The following is a 27,557-nucleotide window of genomic DNA, read 5'->3' as shown; positions in this document are numbered from 1 at the left end:
TTATGGGAAACAGCAAACGTTAAACCTTTATTGTCAGTTCTCAACGATATCAACAAAATAAGTTAAGTTAAATACTCAAACCTCATTTACATTAAATAATTTAGCAATTTTTTTTTGTTTTTCTTTTTAATTTAACTGCCACGATTGGGATCAGGCGCTAGTTTTTTCTGCAGCTGCAGCAGGATGAGCGGACAGCGGTTTATCAGATGGACCACAGCGGCGGTGGAAACAGGAAGACGCATCAGCGGGTCACTGCCTCGGGAAGGTGGGAGGAGCCGGATGTGCTGCGCGGCACTGCGTTTTTGCTATAGAAGCTGCTTTTCTCCGATTCCTGAGGCTACTGCTTGGTGCTACTCCCCTTGGTCGCCATGGCAACAGGCGGGGGGTGCTGAGACAGGAAGAGGCGGAGCTTGGAGGGCTGTCGCAGGGACCTGGCGCCGACTCCCTTCCTCTCCTCCTGCGTGCCGCCACCGTGAGGAGAGTCAGTGCAGAGGCGAGGCTGGGGCTGGGGCTGGGGCTGGGGCGGGGAGGGGCGGGGCTCGGCAGGGGGCGGGGCCATAGCTGGTAGAGGGGGTGTCAGTGAGCCCTGGCGGTCGGAGCTGGAGGAGTGAAGAATCTGTGACTGAGAAAGCAGACAGAGGGCGTGTTAGGAAACAAAAAAGAAAATGGCTTTCATCCCTTTCAGCAATATGAGACAAAAAGTTTTTAAAAGTTTTAATCTTTACTTAAATGTAAAAGTCAAGTGTGTAATATTTGAAGATTTTGAAAAAGAAACAATGACATCAAGTGGTTATATTTTAGACTGCAGCACTCACTCGCTCACCGTTCCCCTCCCGAGCTTGCCAGTGAGCTACAGTGGCCTTCGCACTCAAACCTGGATACCTCACCCACCTTCTTCTTTGTTGGTTCATTTTAGGATGCCAGTGTTCACCCTGAATACAACACTGTCCGACGGACTGGATTGGCCACACCGGGCTTCCTTAGAAATATGGTGGGGCAAAATGGCAGCTAACTGGGAGCAACATATATGTATATTCTTATAAGAACAGTTCTAGGTAGGAAAACCACATGACTTTTATTGTACTGTGAGTAAACACTTTATTCTTCTATTTAAGGGCAGCATACTGAGCTTGAACCAAAATTTGTAAATCCGGCCAAATTTTACAAACTGGATCTTAAATCCTACTTTGGAAGCCTCTCCAGACTAACATTTAAAAAGACCACCTTCAAAAACATTTCTCAAGTTTAGAACTTTAAACTCACGTTGTAAGTTTTTACAATGCGGAGCTGTTCATGACGCAGATGAACTGAGTTTTGCTCAGTATTATTATTTGGCTTAAAGCGGAGCTGCGCCGACCGCAGGTTTCGTGCCGTTAAGCTGCTCGTCAGTTTCCACCCGTTAATCCTGCAGCCAGCCCTCGTCTACACGCCCATAATCCGATTTTCAGCCAAAATCTGGGCGAGCGCTGAAATCCATCACATGCACCGATCTGAGCTCGCTGATCCTGGAAAACTCGGCACTAATAACTAATCTCTGCTGGGCTTGTTTTTCCCTTTCGGCAGCAGCGACTCTGTGAACCAAATCCGTGTTTAGGATTCACTTATTGTACGGCCGTCACTCTCTCATTATTGACGTCGCTGCCACGCAGGAAATCCTTGGTAACGAACAGGATGAGAGCACATAGAAAGCAGTAATCTGATCAAATTTTGGGATAACGAGATTCCAGCCGCAGTGGCTCACACAAAGGCTTTTATTCTGGAGTTTTACACCCTGGAGACTTTGACTACCGTGAATGTAAATAATTTACCAGTAACTAAAAAAAACAACAACATCCCTAAAGGAAACATACATGAAAAACAAAAGACTAAACCTCTGCAACTGAATTAGTTTAAATAATCTCTTTCATGAAATATTCTCTCAAATATGATGAGACCTGTTCATCTGAAAACATTCCCACCAGTTTCAGTACAGAGCTTGTGGGAGATGTATAGAACAGCCTCTTTAACAATGTCTTTGTTAACAATGTCTTACAATGGCCCTTTTTTTTTTTTTTTTTTTACCAACATTGATAGCATTTCGTTGATAATGCTAAAGCTACAATCAAATTTAGAAAGTTGCAATAAACGCGTTCATTTGAACCATGTTTACAGTTAGCATATATATTAGCATGTCCACTTGCAGAATGGGGGAACACGGGTGAGAGGACGAGCCAGACGTAGATGAAAATAACTGACCTGGTCAAAGCACCGTGGCTACCTGGCTATAAAAACATTGCCAATCACAGGCTAAATTAGTCCTGAGCAGCATAATAGCCAGTTGGCACCAGTGCTAGCTGCCTATTAACGCTCGATTGAGTTTGACGCAACGGCAAGCCCTCAATTTGAATGTCAACTTTGGCCACACCAGTCTGCCGCTGAAGTGCATATCTTAGTCCCAACTATTACATTTTAGAACCATTAATCTCGAAATTGGCATGGTTTCCTTCGGAATGTGTGAAAGCAAAAGACAGCGCTTGCCAGCCACAGCAACGATAACCATTGGGGACGCAACTTGACGAAAGGTGAATTGTACATTTAAGTTCTATATTTCAGTTGATACAGTGTTTATTCCCAACATGCACAAAAATCCACTGCGTTTTAGTGACATTGTTTTCATTTGTTTGAGGAAGAAGAGAGCCAAATACAAAATGCGCTGTCACGCCGCACTGTCCATACAAGCTGCTATTGCAAACATGGCAGTCTATAAAAGAACCTTTTTCAGTGTAGGAAAACAAAAGCACACACAAACATATTTATGGCTAGCATATCAAGTTCTTGCCAACGACTCAGGCCACACGATCAATCAAAAGCTACATTAGTCGTTGCTTGGTTGCTCTTCAACGACGGTTAGACTGAGAAATAAATGGGAAGTCATTTCAAGCTTGTACGCACAAAAACCCTTCCACCACTAGATGTCGTAGTTTTGCACAGCAAAAAAAAAAAACGGCTCCCTGCAGGTCCCCTGCGCCCCGTTGAGGACACAACAGGTCTAAATCCAGCATCACTGCTGAGTGGACAAAGTTGAGTGACAAAGTAAAATTACACATTGTCCCTCTTGGTACTTTGGTTTTGTTTTGTTTGCTGTAAATTACAGTTTAGCTTCACACCACCACCAATTACTGACTTTGTGTCAGTAATTGGTGGTGGTGTCACTGCGACTGCTGAACACAAAGCGGCAGAATGCTTTCTTCCCGAGGTGAACAATAAGCTCAATAACATGACTGCACACACCGGCAGAAAGTTCTAAAACACGTCAACTGCGGCATTGCCATCTCGGCCTCCAGCTTCGAAAAACAACCTCCCAGCACCAAGTTCTCCCTTTGCTTCTCTCCCCTGTTTTTTCGCCCTCAGTTGACGGGTTTGTATAAATGAAAGATGACTGCGATGATTTATTATGAGCTCGGTGTTTGGGTTTTTCAACAGTTTCACATCGTTCTCTCCCTTTTGATGCTGCAGACGTGTTTTGGCGGAGCGGCCGGTCGATACGGAGCCCTTTTCAGCTCCAGTTAGCTTCGCGCTGCAGGCCGACACAGACGCACGCACACAATCAGTGTTAAAACGCGGCCGATATCGCAACACTGGCTGGGGAGATACGTGGAGCGAGAGGCGCGTCGAGGTGTCGGCCAAGCAAACCAAAGCGCAGGAGCCGTCAGGCGATCCTGTTAATTCAACATGACCACACGCAGTCCGCTCAGGCACATCACTGGCAGACGGCCATCGTGTCTACAGACGGCCATCGTGTCTACAGACGGCCATCGTGTCTACAGACGGCCATCGTCTCCCGGATCCCAGAGTCGCCGATCGTGCACTTGCAGAACGGAGTTCAGTGCATCCTTCCAGACCCTGCGGCTTGCAAACGCGACTTTTCAAACCGGACCTTGAAGATTTTCCACAGGTGAATCCTGTATTGCGGCGACCTTCTGCAGTCAATCATTCTACACACTGGAGTAGAAAAAATAATGTTCTCCCTCTACTTTCCCACACAAAAGCAAGACTGGAATCAGGATCAGCGGGAGACCTGAAGCCGTATTAGCTTTCCCCCAATTCAAGGGTGAACGCTGACATCTAGTGCCAGGCACCGGTACTGCAGCTCCGTACTCCGAACGGATGAATTATGCATGAGGGGATGAAGGGAGGAGGAGGACGGAGGAGAAGGACAAAGACTGGGACAAGGAGGAGACGAGCAGGTGTTGTCAAGGATTAAACCTTGAGGGTGAAAACTCCTGAATCCAAACTGAGGCAAACAGGCAGAGCGCCATCGCCACAAGAGTTGAGCGGAATACAATTGGTTGAAATTCAATTTCAGGCAAGCAACTGGCAAAGACGGCCCACACCTCTGGGTATGGGCTCATGCCGTGTGCTGATAGCTGTCAAAGCAATATCACAACCATACACTGGTTATACAGTTATGCTTCAGTATAACCCTGTTACATTTTTATCCCCACTCATTAAGCACCAACAGCCAAAAAGAGGCACAGGATGAGCATGTAGAGGACAGGACAGAGTGGGCGTGAGGAGGAAATAGAAAAGGTGTTACTGTACCATGCTGTGTCACTGAAGTAAAGCACTAGTGTTTCCACTCCTTGAACGAAGGCAGCGGGACACAGGGGAGAGACAGAGCAGGACAGTTAGAGGAAAAATTAAGTGGAACCAAAGATGCGTCCAAGATCACATACTTCTGTTTCAGTTTTTTAGTTTTGTTTTTCTTTATGTAAACGCAATATACTTCAATAATGGACCTGTAATCGCTCCTCATTTATCAAACTAATGTGAGAGGTCCGAGTCCGCAGCCTTCGCTGGCGCCGCGCCAATGTTTTTCTGTTTTTAGAATCAGTCCGAGTTCAAGTCATTTCTCTTTCCACGGCCAAGTTTGTAAAGAGGCAACGGAGCAAACACCTCTCCGGTCAAACACTAACAGCTTTTTATGCTAAAATCTTCAGTGTTTGTGCCCTAATAGTTTTAGTCACTTGCAGCATGCAAACAAGCCCAAAGTTCTGCTGGAAGTGTGTGTGTGTGTGTGTGTGTGTGTGTGTGTGTGTGTGTGTGTGTGTGTGTGTGTGTGTGTGTGTGTGTGTGTGTGAGTTTTAGTTTGCTAGTTATGCATCATTCATGATCATTCATTTCATTTTCCCAAATGTTGCTGCTACGCCTTCAAAATGTCCTGAATGCGTCACATTACCTTCAAGTTTGACTTCAAATGATTTTAATTGAACGCACATTGCGACCGCCGCCAACATCACACGTCACCCACTGCTAAAGATGTATTTTGTACTTTGACTATATATAACTTTTATTTACATTTTAATGCCCAATTAAAACGTGGCGGCTAGCAGATGCTAACGGCGTCCCATCACCCAAATGGCTTTCACTGCGTGTGTGAAGTGCCCATTAGTTCCACATTACATATTTTGGAGCACTTTGACTGTGAGACCAGTACAATGCATTTGACTGAATTACTCAGCATGAATGCACTGCACATGCTTGCGCACTCAGAACATTAAGTATTGAACGCAGAAGTCTGCAATTCCAGACAGCCGTGCAGCCTCTGCTGGGGAGGAACATGCCATGATGGAGGTGCAGGGTGGAGAAGAGGGAGGCGAGGGGTTCCAACTGGTTGCAGGCTGGTTCACAGTTTCAAGATAACCTTAGGCTGTGTCTCAAGTCAGGGTCTGCAGCGGCGGTTCCTTCGGAGGACGAACCCAAACCCGCCCCCCCGGTAACCACATGGGACGGTCGAGCCTTCGGCGGATTTCCTGGGTGGTTCGTTCCCTACCGCTGGCCAAACCCGGAAGTGACGTTTTTATAGCATCGAGCTAACCATTGCTCAGCATTAACACGTATTTTAACAGAAGGTTAGGGGTTCGGTTTAACATACATGGTGTTGGATGTTCAAATAAGTAAAAAACCTACAGTAAAAATGTAATATTTTATGTGAAATTTAAATATGTAAACTTATATGTCGTGTCTTTGCCAGTAGATGGCGCCATTTCAGCTGACTTCCCAGGATCCCAGGATGCTTTGCAGCAGCACGCAAAGCATCCTGGGATACGGGAGGCCGCAAAGGATACCAGCGGTGCTAAAAGGAGGATGCATTTAAAGGGCGGATTTGGAGCATCCTTGGCATTTTAATGAATTAGGACGAGGTTTCGCGCAGTGCTGTGATCTAACTGGCCTTCAAATGCAGGCTTCGAAGGATGCAGACCCTGAATTGAGACACAGCCTTACTGTGGTTGGTGGTTTTAAAACCACTCACGCTTTCCTCTGAGCTGAAGCAATGGAAGGGGCAGATAATATCAGATCACTCTTCTTTCTGCTCCCGTTCATTCAGGAGTTGGGAATGTTTGTGTTACTGTCTAATTGTTTTGTTTTAACTCAAAGAATGAAATAAGAAATGTAATGAACAGAATAACTCACACTGAGCCTCCAGAGGCGGCCTCAGGGAGTCTTGACCAGCGGCAGGTTAGCAGGTTAGTGTATCTAACTATTGCTGTGTCTCAATTCAGGTTCTGCACCCTTCAGACCGAGTGTCCTCCGTCTGAAGGAAGCGTTCTTCGAGTACCCAGCCTAGAAGGACGGGCCAAACCCCGCCTCCCCGGTAACCACTCGGGACGGTCTAGCCTTCGGTGTATTTCCTCGTTGCGTCACTGCCGTTCCCTCCGGCTGGCCAACCCAGGAAGTGACGTTTTTATAGCATCAAGCTAACCATTGGTTCGCCATCTAACGATGCCGTTGGATGATCAAATAAATAAAATCCTACATTAAAAACTGGATACTTTATGTGAAACTTCAATATTTAGATTTATATGTCGTGTCTTAACCAGTAGATGGGAGCTAATTTCAGCTGACTTCCCAGGATCCTACGATGCTTTGCAGCAGCACGCAAAGCATCATGGGATACCCAAGTGCGCGAAGGATAGCAGCGGTGCATCCTTGGAATCGGCTAAAACTAGTGCGTATTTCCGAGTGCGCATTTTGAGCATCCTAAGCACCCTCGGGAATTGGGACAAGCCTTCGCGCAGTGCTATGACGCAACTTCCTTTCAAAATGCGCACTTCAAGGATGCAAAACCTGAATTGAGACACAGCAACTGGCTCACATAAACAGGCTGCTGGGGGCCAATCAAAAAACTCAACAAAGCAGCTCCCACAGTGAAGCCTCAGATTGCAGAAGGCTCTGTGTGATAGCAGCTGTAATTGGCTGCTGTCACCTCTGCACTTGTCTATTGGTGTTTCACATGTCACATGACACGACCTGCTGCCTCTCTGGGGCTTCTGACCTCCTTTGTAAAGGCTTGCTCCAGGGGGCGGGGCTTGAACTGACTACATCACCCAGTGTTGTTGTTGTGGGCGAGTTTATTAGAAACACAAGCGCACAGAGGACTGCGGTCTGCCCGTGTGAGCTGAGAAACATCACTCTCTTGACCTCTGACCCTTCCTCTGCCGAGCAACACTGGAGCTTTGTATCTTTTATCCTTTGCTGTTTTATTTCGAGCCGCTGTCAAAAGAAAGGCTTCCGCCTGCAGCAGCTCCTTCTTATTTTCACTCCTTTCAACTACATGTTGCTAAATTGGATTCCGGTTCAGCGCTGTCAGGGTGAGTCTAGAAAGAGCTAGCAAACAATTGAAGGCCTTGATAATGATTGGAAAATGAAGCAGGGCAGGATGAGGGGGCGATAAAGAGCAATCAGCAGGGCAGCCTGGGCACTCTGAGAGGCGGTGGTGTTGATGTCACTCACTTTTCCTAGCCAGGTGCGGGGGGATGCCGGGCTTGGGCCTCCCCCTGTAGGGCCTGGAGCGCTGATACTGCCAGCGGGGAGAGAGGAAAGGAGCGGGGGGAAAGGTCTGAGAAGAGAGATGGACAAAGTAGAGAAGGACAAGAGGACAGGGCGCTCATTCATCACTTCCAGCAACGTGGGGGGGGAAAGAGAGCGAGTGGACGGAGACGGGAGGAGCGGGGAAAGACTTTCAGTTCAGGGGGGAAAAAAAGCAGCGAGTGCAAAGTTTCAATGAAAACGTGCAGACTGAGAGGGGGGGAGGTTAGAGGAAAGACAAAAGGAACTGAAGGAGGGAGGGGCTGCGATGACGGAACAAAAATATAAAGACTAGAGAGCGACCGATCCGGGAAGCATCCCCACCAAACAAAAGAAAAGAAAAGTGAAAAATGGTTTGGTCCCCGTCAGCCTCCATCAGTTCCTCACTTCATCACATTCCAGATCTGAGATCATTTTCCACCATTTCATGGTTCACATGACCCCTTCAGTGTATCACATGGTGGTGCAAATGTAAAGTACATGCCCTGTGTGTGTGTGTGTGTATGTGTGTGTGTTACTCACAGCCTGCTCCTTCCAGGGTGTCTGCGAGGCGACGCTCTCACTCCCCACCCAACTGGTCTGCGTGGGCCGGTCCGTCGTTCCGGTCTTCGTCTCCAGGCAGCGACACGTGGTGGCTGCCGCAGCGTCCGTCTGCTCAGAGGTGGAGAAAAACTTCAGCTCCCAACAGCTCGGAGGGAACGCCGGTGACATCCCGCGAGGGCGAGGAGTTTGAGGCTACGCACCAGCTGCCGGTTGAGCTGCAAGATGGTGTGGTCTCGACTCCTCAGCTCCTCCCTGAGCTGCTGCACCTCCTGCAGGAGAGCCTCCACCTGCACGCGCACGTTCCAGGCGCAGGATGGAATGTTAGGAATGTTGGGAATGTGGCGCAGAAAGCAGGGTTCGGTTCGGGACAGGTCGAGCCCGGCGGGGTGGCGGCGCTCACCTGTGTGCTGCAGCTGTTGGACGAGTGGCTGGCGTCAGGACTCAGCGTGTCGGTGGTCAGAGTGTCCTCGTCCACGTCCTCCTCCTGAAACAGCCCACACACATTATAAACGCCACATTGAAACAAATGAAAACGCTGCTCGGGCTGCAGCGTTTTAACGGCCCTACGCCATCCCACGCCATATTCAGCGCCGCTGTGCGGAGACGGATTCGCGCAGACTGCGGCACGTTGCACAAAGGGAACAGTTTGGATCGAAAAGCCTTCAGACTGGATGTCAAACTTCAGCTCAATAACACTCAGAAATGCCAGCTGTACAAATTCGCCCTGAGGGTTGGTGTCCTGGCTTACAAAAAACATAGCTGAAGGTTCTTTTTTTTTTTTAAATTCATTTCATTTACATTTCATTAGAATCTGAAGCTAAAACTTGCAAGGGGGCAGAGAAATAATCAGCAGAGGCAAACATAAATCCTTTGGGTTGAGTCCAGAGTGCTAACATGATACACTAGAATATTTTAATAGAATGTGAATTTAACCCGATCCTAATGAATATAACAACATTTTACAAAGACCTCCACACAAAAAGGAGGCAGCATGTCACTCAAAACATTCCATCTTAGCTTGTAGCGGTTAGCTCGGCTGCTAACACAACTGGGACAATGAGCTGAAAAAGTGATTAGCCTCGGGGCTACTTCCACTTTATGCCGGCCACTGGTGTCACTTCCCATCATGCCTCTCGTGATGCACCAGGATGCATCAGCCAATCAGAATGAGCAGAGGTCCTGACAGCCATTTTATAGGCGTTCATTTTTGGTCTATGGGGAAAATTTTGTTTGTGGCACATCAGGTTTTTTGCTGCAGTACCGGGAGTGGCCACTGGGGGAAAAATCCCAGCGCCGCCATATTGCCAGTCTGGTATCCAGTTATACTTCCATGGGACCCACTTGTCAGACTTGTCACTGTGTGGCTCTGCCTGTCCTCTCCTCACCTGAAGCAGCAGCCTCTGCAGGTGCTCCAGCTGCGACCGGACCTCACAGCAGTCCTCAGCCAGTTCCTCCACGTCCATGCCCAGACCGGGGCTTCCGGGAGACAGTTGAGGAGACCTGTCAGAGGACACAACAACGCCTTCATCACTGCTTTGCTCTGGAACCAGCTGGAAATATGAGGGCCTACCGTTGACAAACGGTAGGCCCTCATTTGCTGGTTGCAAAAGAGAGGAGTTGAGAACCTGTATTCTATTGTTTGGCCAGCAGGAGCCGCCAAAGCTGGTTGCAAAAAGACTAAAAATGACTGGCTGTCAATACGAACAGGAGCCCTAAATACAAACAGGATGAGAGTTATTTTGCTGGTCTAAATCACTAGCAAAATACTCTAGAAGCAAAAGGCCTTAATGTCAATTTAGCCTAACTGGCCTAATTTTGGGCAAAAATGGATCAAATTGAGGGCTCAGGTAAAGTGTAGTGTTGGGGAACACCTTGCACTCACGCTCCAGTCATTGCTCACCTCTGGGTTCAGAACAGACAGCAATATCAAGATGGAGGTGACCATGAAACTGATCACTAGTCTTCTGAAGAGGCATTAACAAACCACCGGGTGAAGACGACTCCATCCATCTTTATACACAGTCAGTGGAGACAGCCGGTGAACTGAGTTCAGTCTTTCTATGTTTAGAATCACCTTGACGGGCAGAGGTCCAAGATGAGGTTTGCGTCCATGCGCACGGTCATCGCCTTTTTCCCAGCATTGTCCAGTTTGTAGCCCTGGTGGTCGCTGGGAGAATCACAGGGGAGATTTGGTGAACACCAAAATGCGGTGGAAATTTTGACAAAGACGGGAGTAAAACCAACCCCACCTGTTGTCATGAAGTTCCTGCATCCCCCAGCAGAGTTGTCTCCTTCTCCACTGAGCCATGTGGGAGATGGCGTCTCCATCTGCAGGAATTTAGAGGGAACTGTTGCAGCTTCAACCACAGAGGTAGCAGAGAGGACTCAGACGGATGGCTTCATACCGCTGTGCAGCGAGGCGTCTTCTGAGACGTCGACGTCCAACATGAGGTCGTCGTCGTCCAGGTCACATGACTCCAGGTTATTCAGGAGGTCCTGCAGAGCACACCAGTGGTAGATTTAGCATGTTTTGCATGTCCCAGAAGCCATGAATGCATCAGCTGCAACGCTGCGTTTCAGGTTAACTTGCTGCTTCTAAACTGAAGAATCACCGTTGAATCTCTTGACTTGACAAAATGCACACTTCACTCCCAGTGACCCCCCATGATCATTTCAAACATGCTGATCAGAAATACATTCCAGTCCAGTCTCCAGCATCGACTCATTAATGATCTCGCATCGTTAAGGCCCAGAGCTCATTAGGCCCTCGCAGTCCCTCACAGCTCGTTAGAACTCGGGGCACAACGAGCTCGTTAATGCCCACTGCACACATCACTCCGGGAGGATATTAAGTGTAGCGGAGCAGGAGGCAGCCAAAGTCAAGAGGACTGACCAGTCTTCAGTAGCTGGATCCGTGCCACGGGAAAATCGTTGTCCTCTCAAGGTGAGTTAGTAAGAAAAGAAAATGAGTCCAGGGCGCCGTCAATTTGTCAAAAGCATTTCTGGAGTTAAATGTCTTTGCTTTTACGTGTGTGACAATGTTCGCTTCCATATAAATGAGCTTTCTCTAATGAACAGGACTGCTCTACTACGTCAGAGAGAAAATAGCTTGAGGCTGCAATAAAAACGTTGTAAAGCAATAGTTTCTATCTACTGCAGTTTAAAACTACAGAATGCCTGAGGCATTTTTCCAAACAGCAACGTGGTTTAGCTTGCATGAAAATTTGAAACTACAAATGTGAATAGTTAAAGAACTACATATTTGACAATGATCCTGCATCACAATCAAGTAATCATTCATGTCTAATTTGATTGACGTTGAAGATTGATTTCTAAATCAAAAAACTGGCACTGAATGTATAAACTCCTGTAATTCTTTAAACAGGCAGAAGAGGGAGCCAGAGGATTATCACGCAGTCCAACATCAAAGGTTAACTGTAGCCTATTTGGAGATTTTATAGAAGACACAGCGACATCAAGTGGCTAATTTTAGATTACAGTGCTCTGTCACTTAAAGGTCCAGTGGATAAAAATTGGCTTGATTTACAATTTTTACATGGGTAAAACCTTAACATACTGCCCATAAATACAATAATAAAGATGTTTCACAGTACAACAAAAGCAATTTGCTTTTCCTGACCTTATAATGGTTCACATGTGTAGAAGAATATACATAGAGCAAGGTTCTTGCTCTCAGTTACCTGCCATCTTGCACCACAATATTTCTAAGGAAGCCTGGTGTGGACAATCCAACTTGCCTGACAGCACGTTTCATATTTAGGGTGACTACTCGCATCCTCAAATAAGCCAACGAATAAGAAGGTGGACGAGCGATCCAGGTTTGTGCTCGCAGGCCACCGTAGTTCAGTGGCAAACTCGGGAGAGGGAGAGCACGGAAGTGAAAGAGCACAGCAATCGAAAACTTAACTATCTGGTGTTGCCGTTTCTTCTCAAAAATCTCCAAATGTTCCACACTTAACCTTTAATGAAAGGCCTCCTCCCCGGGTTCCAGGACCACCTGTCATGAAACTCACAATGCTGTTGAGGTCGGAGTCGAAGCTTCCAATGTGGTGGGTGGTGTTACTGTTGGTGGTGGTGGCATTGCCCCGCAGTGGTTCCAGGCCCTCCTCGTCCCACATGTAGGTTCCTCCGGAGCCACAGCTGTCGGACGGGGAGAGGTCCAGGGAGGAGCCGCCCTTCAGTGGATGACATCACACTCTGATACACCATCAACTTATCCACGGCGGGTAAAAAGACAGAATCTGCTTTTAAACACTTATGCGGTGCGTCATGTGACCATCACCTGCTCGTGGTAGTCCAGCTGACTGGACCTCCTCTGGTGCTGGCTCAGCCGCCGCTCCCGTCGCTCACCTTGGTGAAAGGATGGAATCCTGTACGTCAAGCAGCTGCTCTGACCTCCGGTGACCTCCGGCAGACCGCAGCTGTTAAAACTCACCGTTGAGCCTCACGCCGTTCCACTCCACGCCAGCGTCCAGGAAGCAGAGACCCGTCGGCGTCGGCTTGATCACGCCGTTGACCGAGACGTCGTCGTCAAACCTGGCACACGACTGGTCCAGGCCCGAGTCGTCTTCCTCGTTCTTCGAGGACAGAAGCAGCAGGTTCAACCCACCGTTCCCTGTGAAAACAATAATGACAATGATGCTAATGATGCTAATAATAATAATAATAATAATGATAATAATAATAATAATAATAATAATAATAATAATAATACATTTTATTTATAGAGCACCTTTTGAATCCTCAAAGTCACTCACACATAAAATACACAAAAGAAGGTAAAAAAAAAAAATATCAGAATAAAATTTGTAAAATATACTTAAAAATATACAAACACATAAATCAAATGTGGATTAGAGTAACATAAGTGAAAAGCTCAGTGTCAATTGTAGTTAAAAACAAACAAGTAAGAAAAAAAGTGAGTGGGTGGCATCTAGTGACTAAACATTAAAAGCAGTCCGGAATAGATGTGTAGATGGCAGGTCAGTACAGTCACGCACAGTACGGAGTGAGTTGGGAGTGACTTCCCAACAAACGACATTTGAATTAAAAAAAAAAAAAAAAGGCAGTGTTTCAAATCTCAAGGTCAGACTGCCGTCTGTTGGCTCACCGAGGTTGTCGAAGTCGTCCATGTACTCCTGGCTGCTGTCGTTCTTGTCCAGAGACGAGCTGGACGACAGGGACATGTCCTCCAGCGTCTCCCCGGCAATCGACACCTCGCACCGGGATGCCGTCTCTGCCGTGAGGACCCCCTCCCCCGGAGGCTGCGGGGGGCGCTCTGCGGAGGGGAGACAGAGACAAGAAATTTCGGGATGGAACGCGATAGGAGGACAGACTAGGGGAGAGCGGAGCTGACGGCGCTGACGGGAAAAAGAAGCGAGATGAGTGAGACTGTGTATGATGTCACGTTCTGACGTTCTGAAGTCGGGGTGAGGACAAGGAGATTTGAACTGGCGGAAAACTCGCTCGTCCCTCTTTCAGTTTAGCATTTTTTTCTGTTACTTTTTTTCTTTCCTTTGTTTTTCCACTGTCAAGACTTGAAATCACGTCATGTTGGTGTAAAGTGTTGTGACACACACAAACTGTCTGGACTTCATGTTTGTGTATTTAATGTGTAACTCAGACCTGGGCTGTGTTTTGTGGCGCTCCTCTGCTCCGTCCGTCCCTGGCCCGGGCGCTGCTCATTGGTCGGGGTCGCTCTCAAGGGGCGGGACTGCTTGTTGAGTGACGGCCGGGACAACTTGTAGCTGATGCCGCTGTGTTTGGAGGCGGAGCCAACGCTTGGTAGGAGGGGCTTCTTCAAGGACGAGAGGGGGGAGGTGGCGGGGGCGGCGCCTGCAGTCCTTCCTGGAGGGGCGGAGCTTTGGGGTTTCAGTCCTTTACTTCCTGGGTCGGCAGGCTGGCCGGAACCGGTCGGCTTGGCCGGAGTCCCCCTGGGCGCTGCGTCCTTGACCTCCCGTCTGTTGAAGGAGTAGGAGGGGTGGGCGGGCCTGCGGAGGGAGGATGGAGGGGTGGGGTTGAGGGCGGGGGTGGGCAAGGCCTGCTGCCGGGCGTGGGTGAAACTCCGGGAGCGGAGGCGGTCGCTCTCGGCCAGCTGGACGGCCGGTGTCGAGCCGAGGGCCTCGCTGGAGTGGCAGCGGCTGGCCGGGGGCTTCCTGGAGAGCGGCGAGCCGGACCGGGACCCGGGACTAGAACCGGGGCCAGGACTGCTGAGCCGGGTGAAGCTCTGAGGCCGCCTCAGCGAGCCACTGCTCCCGCTGCAGGGTTTGATCCCAGTCGGGGCCGGTTTCCTTCCGCTGGGCAAAGCGGACACCGATTGGCCGGACTTGGGGCCATGTGACCCGGCTTTGGAGACAGGAAGCGGCCTGCGGTCGGACTGCGGCGGAGGCGAGGGCAAGGAAGTCGGCGGGAAGCCGAAGCCACGCCCCCTCGCGGCCGGCTTCTTGCTGTCGCACGGCGAGGCCGCCGGCGCCCCCTGTGGCTGCTGGTGGACCTGCTTCCCTCCGCTCAGCTCCTTCTCTCTCTCCAGCGCCTCACCTCCCGACTTCCACTTCATGGAAATTGAAACCGGTTCTTTCAAGAACCCATTCTGCTTGGTGGTGGTGGTGGCGGCGGTGGTGGTGGCGGTGTTGGGGGGCGGATGGGTGTAGGAGCCGGCCAGCGTCGGTGGGCCGGGCTGGTGGTAGAAGCCATTAGCCAGGCGGGCGCCGGCGCCGTTAGCGGTGCCCGTGTGCGAGCCGTCGACAGGCGGCGCAGTCTTGGTCCTAAAGCCAAACTTGGGCAGCCGGGAAACCATGGTGGGCATCGTGGGGGGGCCGTCGGGTGGAGAGGCGGACATCAGATCCCGCCCATTTCACCATGGAGACACGGAGCAGGGAAAACTGGAGGAGGAGGAGGAGGAGAGAAGTGTGAGCGCCACGAGGTTGTTACTTGTCCTGAGCCGTTAGCCGTTTAGCGATAAGAGTTCGCTGTTGCAAACCCTGCCTCCGCCCTATGACAGCTGGGATTGGCTCTAGCAGAGGAACCCTGGGAACAGGAGGGAGCGGGTGTAGAAGACGGATGGATGGATGGATGGTTTGCTGTTGCGTTTGTGATTGCAGGTCAAAGAACCCATGCAAAAACAAGACTAGCTGCATCTAAATGCTAATAAATTAGCCTGTGTCACAGCCTCGTTGGTGGCTCTCTTCCCCTCGTTGTTGACTTGAAATGAACAAGTTCAGACTCAGTTCTATTTTAGGTTACAAGGCCATATATGATCCAACGTTCTGACTGAGCTCGCCTCGGTATTTTACACTCTGTCTGTCTGCTGCTCGTTTCTTGTTTCAGCACATTTCAGGGAATTCCCCCGCAGGCCCGAAAAAAAATGAAACTTTGCGACATGCCAGACGAGACATTCCTGAACACACCTTCAGCCCCGCCCTCCCCCTCCCCCTCCCAAGAGGACTGATTTATGATGCCAAGTAGGTGGAGGAGCCGTGGCCCCGACACGCGGACTGATCGCAGCCTCGGCTCCGCCAGCCCAGCTCGGCTCCGCTCAGCTCAGCTAGGTGTGATCGTGCACGGCTGCCGCAGGGCCTCCAGTCACACACTCCCAAAAGTCACACCCGTAAAATAGAAAAATGATTAATCAGTCCTTCCTGAACTTCTGACAGTGACAATGGAATGAAACCAGACGAATGATGACATAATAGACACACCCAGGATCTCCAGACTGTCATCTCGGTCACACGCATGCACGCACGCATGCACGCACGCACGCACGCACACTGACAGGCGTGCCACGGACGTACACAGCGACAGGAAATGTGAGGAGATGTTGCGACTTGTGCAGAGATTAGGATCCAATCTTGACGTGATCAAGATATAATGCCCTATAACGCCCCTATCTTAATGCCATGGCCAGGAATGCTTTGCTGGAACAGCAGGGGGCGCTCTGAAAGCAGGCTAGCGGCTGTATGGCAACAGCGGGTGATGTGCGCTGCTGTATGATCAAATGTGAGTTTGTGTGAGCGCAGCTGCAACACTAACGGAAGTTGAGGCATCAGATACCAGCGCTCTGCTGCACCGACCCCTCACAGACACATGGCCTGCAACATCGATCAGGCACCGGCACAGGCAGAAAACACTGTTTACATCTGCGGGGACTAATGAGAAAGAAGGTGTTTGTCATTTGAGTTGTGTTTAGTAATACAGCAGAGAAGCCAGCTGCTGGAGGAAGGACACCAAGAATTCACACTGGGATTCTTGTATGTCATCATCTTGTCAGGGACCAGTCGCGTTTTGTTTTGTTGTTTTTTTTAATGTGTGACAAATGGCGAAGTTAAGCCTGAAAGCAGCGACACTGCAGTTGCAGATACGTCTCAAAAAATTAGAATATGGTGAAAAATATTTTTTGTCAGTCTTTTCAGAAAGTGAAACTCTTACTTCATATACGTTACACACAGAGTGAAATATTTCCCGCTTTAATTTATCAATTTTAATGATTATGGCTTAGAGACTGAAAACCTCAAATTCAAAGCCTCAGAAAATTTGAATATTGCAAAAGACCATCAAAGAAGGATGTTTTCAGCACAAATATCAAGCATGTTCATTTCTGTGAACTCAACACTCGGCTGGTGTCTCTCAGCTTCCTCTTGACAGCAACCCAAAGATTCTCTGTGGGGTTCATGTCAGGGGAGAACACTGGCCAATCAACAGCTTTTGGTATCTTTGGCAGTGTGGGCAGAGGGAAGCATCAAGCACTCTAGAATGTCTTGGTTGAGGGCTGCATTGACTGGACTTGAGAAGTTAGTGGACCAACACCAGCTGATGACATGGCAGCCCACACCATCACTGGCTGTGGAAACTTCACACTGGAATTCAGGCACCATGGACTCTGGGACCTTGATTTCCAAACGAAATGCAACATTTACTTTCATCTGAAAAGCTGTTGTTGGTCCACAGTGATGCAGTGATTCATGCAGAATGAGGCAAGGAATTCAGAATAAAGTATAAAGTGCATAGAAATGAACATACTTCTCAGAGGGCCTGACACTGATACTGAAAACATCCTTTTTTGATCATGTTCTAATGTTCTCAGACACGTCATTTTATTTTTTCATTATCTGTAAGATTTCACTTACAGATAATGTAAGTGAAAAAGACTGACAAAAGATATTGAACTTTTCCACGATATTCTCATTTTTCCAGATGTAACTGTGTATCCCTCATACACACGGGACAGCCAGGACACAAACCATGGGACAGGAATGAGTTCACCTCGAACCCTGAGCAGAACAGGACAGGCAGGCCTGTTTCAATGCGTTTTCACACTGAGGAGACCTTCTCCAGGAATCCTCCACCGCCGTCCTGAAAGGCCCCATCCCAACCCTGCCCTTCCCACTCCAAGGCCCTTGATCCCTGGCACTGAGTCACAGAGGTTAGTGGTTGCCATTGTCCTCTATTACATGGCGCGCCCTTGCAAGAACAGCTGGTAGGTGAATGATGTCATTTGCCTGTGTGCTACTGCGACAGAAATCATTTTAATTCATCAGGTTTAGGGATAATCCACAATTAATTGATTATCGATCAATCGTCGATTATCGATTAATTGTCGATTAAGAATTTAATCAATTAAATTAGTCGCAATTAATTGAACATTTTTTACACAGTTTTTTTGTTAAATGGTGTGATGTAAACCTGCACACCTAGAACAAATTACTTTTAAACAACTTTTAGAAAAGAAAAAAGAAAGAAAGGTGAAATGTGAACCGATTAGAAGTCAACTTAAAGCCAGAGAAGTGTTTCAGGTGCTTTTACTGTTGTCCAATGTCAAAATGGGTCACATTGGACCCTCAACATTATTTAATGCTTAAATAATGTGTTTCCTACACATTTGTCATTGTGAAATTTAGGTTGTCATGAAAAATTGACGCTTATCAATTAATTGTTAATCGGTCGATAAGGTCAATCAACTACAGATTAATGAATTAATTGATCGTTTGAATCCGTAATCAGGTTAAATCACTTCGAAAATATAATTAAACACCTGTTATACTTTTTTTTTTTTTTTTTTTTTTTTTTCTTTATGGAAATGTCCTTCATTCCGCATCAATGTGGCTTTTAGAGGATTTGGGAGAATTTGTATGTATTTCCAAAATCCAGGCAAGCCATGGACACAGCAGGCCAGCGCCCCGTCTGAATGAATGGGAGCAGGGCCACACCTGTGCACTGATGTGACATAAAAGAAAACCTGTATAAATGATTGCCAGTGAAATTTAATGGGCCTTTAGTCCCAAACTATAAAAGTCAGATAAACAGAAGTAAAGTGGAGAGTTGGGTTTAAAGGTCTGTTTTACAAGCCTGACAGCCGATTAAAAGGAAAAAACAGCTGCAGAAATATTCCACGTGGACCGAGGCAACATCGCTCCACACCTAAAATAACCATTCAAGTCATCAATTATTTTGCCAACCCGGGAACAAAACCGCCTCTGTTCCCGTCCTCCTCCCTCGCCCTGCGGTCACAGCACATGGTGAGCGTCGCTGCGGGAAGGACAGTAAACAAACAAACAAAAACAGTGAAACCTGTTCAGCGATGTGGCCGCCGCGGGCCGCCGTAACACGACGGAACCCGACTGATCATCACAAGCTCCTGGCAGCGCCGCATCAGGGGGGTGAACCTGGAAACCTTGTGATGTTAGTGTGAGAGGGAAGACGTCAGGGCGGCAACCCCCAGAAGCGATGCTGCTGCACGGGGAGAAAAGAGTTGCACACTGCAGAGTCACATGCACAGAGTGACTCGCAGGACAGCACAACATCCTGGGGCAACATCCTGGGGCGGGGCAGGGCTGGGCAAACGGTTTGACTGGTGGGGCCACGGTGGGTTCTGAAATTTGCCCCGGGGGGGCCGGAGCAGCAGCAGATGGATGGAGTGTTTTGGTGACTCACCTCAAAACATATCAAGGGATATTTGGAAAACATGTGCTTGGATGTCAAGTGAAAATGAACAAGAGTGTTCCAACAAAAGAAGCGCCACAGTATTTAGCTCTTTATTGAAATGACTCTAAAAACACAAAAAAAAAACCTTACTATTAAAATAATTACTTGAAGTTCAGCGGGCCGAATTAAAAAGCTTAACGGGCCACATATGGCCCCCGAGCCGTAGTTTGCCCATGCCTGTCCCAGACCTACACCAAGCAGACACAGAATGCCTCCTGCAGGCAGACAGTCACAGCCCCGTTAATTACTGTCACCTATTAAGCTCCGCCCTCTGGGACGCGGCGAGAGCAGAGGACAGGTTGTGGCTCTCTGGCTTCAGCTGTTATGTGACTTGGCACTTACGATACTTCCTCAGAAAACAAAGGTGGCAAAAGATGCTCTGGTGTTTTCAGATGCTAACACGCTAACGATGCGATGACATGTTAATGAGCCTTGTGGTTTCAGTTTTTCCAACTGCTTACGGATCGCTGGTCTAAATGATCCAACGGTGATCCACCAACGGCTGTATTGTACATGGCTCCTGTTAAACAAATCAATCAAGCAATGAAAACCCAAAAATGATCAACAAGTCTTCAGAATAAGCACATGTTCATTCAGCAGACAGCTAGCAGCGTATGCGAGAGACCAGCGCCTAGCTCGTGTTGGCTCACATTGTTCATTTGAAGAAGCGTGCGTGCGGCCTGGCCTCCTGTTAATGCTGCAGATCGCACGTACATTTCAAATGTGCTTAGTTTCTGCAAACAAAACACATTTGTCGATTAAAGCAAGTCAACCAACCCGACTTGTGTGAATATGGAACAGCAAAGAATTGATGCCGTCAATAATAAAAATACAATCATCAGTGTATTCACACCTCAATGCATGTTAATTATTTAATTTTTAATAGATGGGATTTAAAGGACGACCGCAGCACAGGACAGAATAACAGTGGTAGGCAGGGGGCGCTGCTTTATGTTTGGGTTGGTGCGCGTACGAATCTCCTCACGTTGGTATAATACACAACATGCGCTGCCACAAACGCATCATCGCCCATGACAAATTCTGTTTGTGTTAGTTGAGATGTTTGCAGTGTCAGCAGCCACAGGTTTGACGGTGTGGGGAAACACTAAACCACAAGCATATGAAGCAGAGTGTCTCTTCAGTATCTGGACAGCAGCAGTATTCAGTTCCAGGGGAACTGCTGCTTTAACACGCCACTCAACACGCGTGGCGTCAGCGCCGCCCAGGCCGTCCATGTGACCGCTAACGGAGGAAGTCGCCCTTTACTCACTGCGACGCCTACAGCTGGGAGTTCACAGTCTCCCGCCAACACAGCCGCTGAAGGACTGGAACGTCCTCCGGTCTTCCTGCTTACACTACATTCCAAGAGGCAGACTCGAGAGACAAGTGGAGAAAACACAGAACTCCGACAATCAGCATTCTGATTCAGAACGGAGAGCTTTTAGAGTGATTCGATGAAAGACGCAGGCGTGTTTTTTATGTACCATCCTACAAAGAAAGAAACTAAAGTGTTGCTATTATAATTCCAGAAGGTGCCAGTGTGTGTGTGTGTGTGTGTAATAAAGCCTGATGTTGAGTCACTTCCTGTCTGTCAGGGACCGCTGAGCGACCCGGCTGCCAGTCAAACCACTGAATAAATGAGAATCAACCTGCAGTGCGATCTATAAAGATCAGTTCGTATCACACTAAAGCCCTCCTCCTCTTCCTCCTCCTCATCCTCCTCCTCCTCTCCCTCCTGGTGCCACCCATCATGCTCCAGTTCTCCGCTCGCTGAGCTGAAAGGAATCGAGGTTGGCTGCCGGCTAAAATAAGACGGCGCGCTCCCCCATCTGCGTGCTCAGAGTTCACCTCTCTTCCCTATCGCTGAGCACATGACAGTGCAAACAACAGGACGACACGGAGGTGACTGTTAATGACTGTTAATTCCCGCCGACCGGCTCGCGCTTCCCTGCTTTCAGCCTCTTCTGTGAAATCTGTTTGTGTAAAGTTTTAGGGACGCCGAAGAGGTGCACCATGAAGATATCCCACAAAGAGTCCGTTCTCAAAATGAATAATAATAATAATCAGAACAAATTAAAAAGTGGAAAAAACAAACTGGTAATCATCATTATGTCCTTTGTAAGGCTTTTAGGCACAAACAAGGCTCTTTCTTCAGTGCTGGTCATGGGTCCCTCACCACGGGCTCAGCTCTTACGACGCCCAGACAATGTTGCGGCTTCTATTTATGGAACCAATAGGCAGACAGAGTCACATCCTGCAGTCTGTCGCCATCACACCTGTCCCACTGTGAGGACACCTGGAAAGCAGCAAGGCCGAGAGCTGCAATTCACAGGCAGAGCGATGATGCAGATGGCCAGGAGCGAGACTGCTGCTCAGCCGTGTCAAACTGGTCACACACACACACACACACACACACACACACACACACACACACACACACACACACACACACACACACACACACACACACACACACACACACACACACAGGCCAAAGTCCTGCGACTGTAGGCGCTGATTGCCGTCTGTTATCACTTGATGATAAATTAATCAATGCAAACCTGATCAGTAACCTTGGTGTGACTCGCGCACACAAACTCAATCACCACTTTCCACTTAGAAAAATTAGCAGAGAAAACTCTTTGAAGAAAGAAAAGCCAGCATTGATTTGCCACAATGAGATCCACAGATTAATCCAGAGATTAATCAGCATTTCCCCGCAGCGCCGCTGCTGAGTGAACCTCTTACGTCGCCAGTGAAACGACGTCAGGTCTCCAAGTCCAACATGTGAGGAGCGTTTATCTACAATGTTTATCTGAGTGGAGGATACAGGGGAAAAAAACAACTTTCGCTATCAGAAGCATGAAGGAGCCGCTGTGTGAGAGGTGACCGAGGTACGAGCCAGCTCGACACCAAGGGATTATGGGTAAGAGGAGGGGTTATGAACAACGTGGTCAGTTGAAACTACTGCAAGCATCCCTAGATGCTTCCGTCAGTAGATCCCCCACAGTAAACCAGCTCAATGTTTCCTCCCTGGTCACACTGATTACAGATATTGTTTTTTTGTTTTATCATTTGCGGTCTGGTCTTTGTCATTGTACAGCCATTGTACCTAAACTCTTGCTAGCTGAGGAGTTTTGCACGACGTGATGCTAACGTCTCAGTTGTAGCTGCTAAAGACTGCTGCTGCTAGCTTTGCTAGCAGCAAATGCTAGCACTACCATCAACCTCTGTGCTGTGCTTGTTGTGGTCAGACTGGCTCTTGGTGTGCATCGGTAGTTTATAAGTTTGTTTATTATTTATTTATAAGTTTATTTCGACAGGACAGTGCACATTGACTGGGTACATAGGTAGTCACTGTAAATATGCCGGACTTAGCACTGCTGCTAGATTTCATGTGTGGTCCCCAACGATACAACAATTAACATAAAAAGAACAATTGACATATAAAATACAACAATATAATACAACATTTATATAAAATCAATTAAAATAAAAGTCCATACACATTGAGCATATTAACTATGCACATGAACCCACCATAGCACAACAACTGCACACACAAAACTGACTCAGACTAAACACAGGTTTGTTTGTCTAGTAACCAGTCTGTAAGTTGTGCTTGAAAAGATCTAAAAGTCGGACTCTCTCTGAATATCAATGGGCAGCTTGTACTAGCAGTAGGTAGAAGTTGGGTGGAGTCAGTTAGCTTTAGTGCAACAGCCAGTAGCTACAACCAGTAGTGAGGTGGACCCCCTTGAACACGAGGTGGTGCATCTCAAGGGGCTATCCGCTACAATAAACATTTCTGTCAAACTTTGTGTCCTCTCCAAGCGTTTGCATGGGAAACAGGAAGTAGCAGGATGCAGGGCGGGGCCTGCGAGGTGAGCCATCCAGGGACATGGCTTGTTTTCTTTAGTAGAACAGTGAAGCCACATCCAGCCAACGTGTTTTTATTATTCATGACAACCGCTGGGTGCATTTGGGTTTGTTTGTCAGACCAGCAAGGACATTTGATCTGCTGGCTTTAACTGAGAGGAAGCACTCGGGAAAGGAAAACTGCAAATGGCTGATATCAGGTGACATCACTGCATCGAATACTTCATCAAACTAATGAGAGTCCAGAGTCGAAGAGGAGAAGACACGGCTCTGTTGAGCCTGGTGCAGGTGTACACTCAGGACATTCTACACCAGCATGGGCAAACTACAGCCCAGGGGCCATACTGTATGCAGCCCGTTAAGCTAACTTGACAAAATTATATTACTAGCAACTAAGTCATAAAACAGCTGTATTTCATCATTTTGTTCAGTGTTTAAAGAGTCATTTCAATGAAGAGCTAAAGACTGTGGGGCTTCAAAGACACTGATTTCATTGTAATTGATATGTTTTACTCCTATGAGGTGGGTCACCAAAACGCTCCATCCATCTGCTCCTGCTCCAACCCCCTCTGTCAAATTTTAGAACCCGTTGTGGCCCACCAGTCAAAACGTTTGGCCACCTCTGTTCCAGATGGACCACAGGGTTTCCTTTAGAAAACACCGGAGGTTTTCAGCATCTCCAGCATGAAAGAGAAGGGAACAAGGAGCAGAGGCTGCAGGGCTAAGACCTGTCCTGCCAGATTCTTTCATTTCTGAATTCAGGTCTTAAAGCAAAATGCCTCTTCACCAATACGTCCTTCAACCAAGGACGTACCCAACATTAAGGGCGAGCAAGTGAAGGAGGTCATTGCCAGTAAAAGCTGTGGTTCTCATCGGGGGTGTCAATGACAACACGTTGCATCTTGGAACCACAACCTGTGGATAGATGTTCCTCAAACCAATAATAATCACATGACCTGTAGTCTTCACACACACTGGCTCCAAAAACTTATCAAATATTCCTTATAGTGCCTTTTAAATGAATAGTATGAATGAATTAGATAGATAGATAGATAGATAGATAGATAGATAGATAGATAGATAGATAGATAGATAGATAGATAGATAGATAGATAGATAGATAGATAGATAGATAGATAGATGACTTGTATGGCTACACTCATATGGGTTAACTAGGAAATTCCATCTAAGCTGCACAAAAATGAATCTCCACAGTAACTGGACTGGCTCTGACCTATGCATTAATTAATTCAATTACTCTCCAATAAATTTAAAGACTTTTCGATGAGCAGTTAAAGGGGAGGCGGGTTTCAAAATCTGAAGGTAGTGCGGTTGCCCGGGAGCTGGACAGAACCCTTCAGAGCTGCTCTGCTCGCCCCCTCCGCCCTTCTTGGCACGGACAGCCTCCCCTCTGTGCCGCCGGGGATGGTGGACCTCCACTCACTCCAGTATCACCCCATCAACGTTGCTCCTCCTCCACCACCATTAATCTGCCACAAAGCAGCTCTTTCTCCGCACTTGGCCGCTGGCAGCTAACGCTGTCGTGCTAATCCACCTCACTGCAGCCGGCATTCCTGAGAGAAATCCAGCAGCATGTTTGACTTAAAACTCGTTTCACACCGGGGCTGCTTAAACATGGCCCAAATCCTGCGACGGACTGGGGGAAGCTCACACAAGCGGCTGAGAACCGGTTCTGTTGCCATGAGGTAGTCGATTAATGCATGAGAGTTAAATGTTAATTTAGTCCAAATGAAAGTGGCAAAGCCGACTGGCATGTGAGGACAGCCTTGTTTGGTTTAAACAGAAGAATAAAGATGGAACATTTCCCACCACTGGGCCTGCAGGAACCACAGAGGATCCAATCAGCACAATGGCAACGCAGCAGACGGCACAGAAAAAGAACTTGACAAAAGTCAGAAAGATGGAAAAAATTCAATATTTCCTGCGAACTCCAGGGACAAAGAGACAGAAATAGGTAACCTCCAGTGAGAGAGAGGCACTGCACAATGATGCTGACAGCGAGATGAGGAGAGAAAAAGATGACGGCTCATAACAGAGCCCCAACCTCTGAGCGTTAACAGATCCACGTGGAACAAAGCGGGAAAAGAAACGAATGTTTCTAGCACATGAGTTTCTACAAATGAAGTTCAAGAATGTAATTAAAAATGATGATAATACAGTTTATTTAAGAGTACACCTTAACAATGAAGTGGAATCTCAAAGTGCAAGTTTAAAAAAAATGAAAAATATATATTTTTCTCATTAAAAAAAAAAAGAAGCTAAATAAGCACCAAACGTCTTACAGCTTCACAGGCTATGCTGCTTGGATGCTTCTCTGTCAATCAAAGCATCTTATTTTATAACTGTTTTGCAGCTGAAAATCGTGCGGCAGCTCTTGTCAGTTTTTCCCCTAAATCTCCAGTAACACTGACGGTCAACTTCCTGTATGTTGTTTATTAACAGAACCATTTGCTAGGATGACTGGATTAGACATTAAACACCTGCAGAGACACACTGTCCGGGAACAGTTTAGGGTAAATTCATCTTAGTCCGCGGGGTCAAAGCAGTAGTTAACAATAAATTCTTTTCACCACACAGGGCATTTTGCAGTTGGCCCCAAAATAACCATCAGGCCAAGAGGAAAGGAGCAACCAGAAGGTGAACTGTCAGTCCCAGCAGGAGCAGAGTCAAGGTCCCGCAAGCAGGGACAGATGTAGAGCGAAGCGGACACCCTCACAGACAGTAATGAACACACACACACACACACACACACACACACACACACACACACACACACACACACACACACACACACACACACACACACACACACACACACACACACTGTCAGCAGGTTCCATCTGGAATAACACCTGGTCATCAGCACGCTCTGTTACAGAACTGGAAGACACAAGAGGACTGGAAGGAGCCTAAAGAACAAAGGTCCAAAGGACAAAGCCAGCAACCAGACAAGGAAAACAAAAAAATAAATAAGAACACGTGACCAGATCCATTGACTCACTCAGGAGCAGACTCAGAGGAGCTTGGTCTAAATGACAAGAGTAGAAGAGACACTAGCAAGCTACACATATCTTTGTCTTGGCTTAGTTGTGTGTCAAATGTGTCTCAGTGTTCATTTTGACCAACTGAATATGAAATTTTAGATCAAACTCTAAGTTTCTATTGTTGATGCATGCTGTCTTGGGTAAATGGGGGCTTGTTGTTCAACTTTAGTGATACAAAAGTCAATGTGAAAAGAATTTCAATGCGTCAACTAAAAATAACAAATAGGTCATTTGTAGTATTACGTGGTTGTATTTGCAGTCATTTTTAAAATATATATATTTTAAATAAACATTTGGGAATATCTACAAAAAAATACATTTTACAAATATACAATAGTGTATGTAATGTATAGCACATAACAGCCTTGTCTTGTTCTGCCTTCTGTCTTCGAAAAAGGGCACACTTTGCTTTACACACTTTATCCGCAATATACTGTGTATGCAGCAGGAAACGTGTGTCTTTATACGACATTGCGGTATGTTAAAAGTTCGTTAGCATCCCTCCAATAGCTTTAGCATGGGACCCTGCTACAATACACGCGTTAAAAATCTTAAAACAAACGATCGTTCATTTAAGCTAGCTGTGTATTTCCCTCCGTTACTACTGCCGTTATGTCATCTAATAATTATACGTTCGGTTTCATTTTTAGGCATTTCAATCGACGTGACAGTGTTCCGGGGCTGTATTATTGAGAGAACCTCTTAACCCGTGGCAGTACATCGGGACACGGACACTCACCTGCCGGGAGGACGGAGCATCAGGCAGGAGGAAAGGCGGAAATGTCGAAGGTAGGTCGGTCGTGACGGCTGGCTGATCAGCAGCTGGGCGTCAGTGAGGAGGTGAGTCGCGCTCAAGGGGGCCGGAAGACGACACAGATTCCTCCAGAGGAAAAGCAGCAGGAGACGAGAGAAGGACGGCTGGATCGACTGACCTCTCCGCGAAACCCGGGCTGCTGCTTCTTTGCGCCCGGCCTGCGACGCTGAACAACCCGCCGAACGCCAACGAGCGATACCGAACACTACCGAAAACACATCGGGGCCTCTCACCCGCACGCTCAACCGCCGCCACCACCCGCACGCTTTTTTTTTTGTTTTTAAAACAATCCGCTGCAAATCTCGTCTAGAATAAAAGTCCGCCGTTTGTGTGTTTGGTTCAGTAATCGCGCCGGACGAGTGGCTGTGGCCGACACACCACCGCTGCTCGGGCTGCTGAATCATCCGCAC

At 47.6% G+C, this 27,557-nt stretch overlaps 1 protein-coding gene across 5 annotated transcripts; it reads right to left on the bottom strand.

Moving 5' to 3' along the window:
- ccser2b (coiled-coil serine-rich protein 2b) lies at positions 1–27,557 on the bottom strand. 5 transcript variants are annotated; one of them, XM_076035102.1, is made up of 16 exons: positions 27,073–27,557; positions 14,038–15,293; positions 13,523–13,690; positions 12,848–13,027; positions 12,695–12,762; positions 12,426–12,587; positions 10,797–10,887; positions 10,641–10,719; positions 10,466–10,558; positions 9,777–9,891; positions 8,792–8,875; positions 8,592–8,678; positions 8,371–8,499; positions 7,774–7,879; positions 4,582–4,621; positions 435–622 (listed from the first exon to the last, which is right to left on the bottom strand). In XM_076035102.1, the coding sequence occupies exons 2-16, from the start codon at positions 15,248–15,250 to the stop codon at positions 577–579; spliced, it is 2,661 nt and encodes an 886-aa protein (XP_075891217.1). In that variant the 5' UTR covers positions 15,251–15,293; positions 27,073–27,557; the 3' UTR covers positions 435–576. The 5 variants fall into 5 exon arrangements, with proteins under 5 accessions (XP_075891213.1, XP_075891214.1, XP_075891216.1 ...); XM_076035103.1 differs by having other exon boundaries at positions 7,774–7,840; positions 27,073–27,556; XM_076035099.1 differs by lacking the exon at positions 4,582–4,621 and having other exon boundaries at positions 346–622.

The sequence above is a fragment of the Nelusetta ayraudi genome, unplaced genomic scaffold (assembly GCF_046127955.1).
Source record: "Nelusetta ayraudi isolate G7.1 ecotype Tasmania unplaced genomic scaffold, CSIRO-AGI_Nayr_v1 ptg000042l, whole genome shotgun sequence".
In the NCBI taxonomy this organism is placed as follows: Eukaryota; Metazoa; Chordata; class Actinopteri; order Tetraodontiformes; family Monacanthidae; genus Nelusetta; species Nelusetta ayraudi.
This window is presented reverse-complemented; position numbering and strand designations above follow the sequence as displayed.

Bases quoted from the DNA above. Each gene is read 5' to 3' on its own strand.
- ccser2b (XM_076035098.1), bottom strand. From the start codon at position 15,250: ATGTCCGCCTCTCCACCCGACGGCCCCCCCACGATGCCCACCATGGTT. The intron at 12,763-12,847 runs GTGAGTTTTAAC...CCTTTCACCAAG, and splicing joins GAACGGCGTGAGGCTCAACG to GTGAGCGACGGGAGCGGCGG. The intron at 8,500-8,591 runs GTGCGTAGCCTC...ACCTCTGAGCAG, and splicing joins TGCAGCTCAACCGGCAGCTG to ACGGACGCTGCGGCAGCCAC.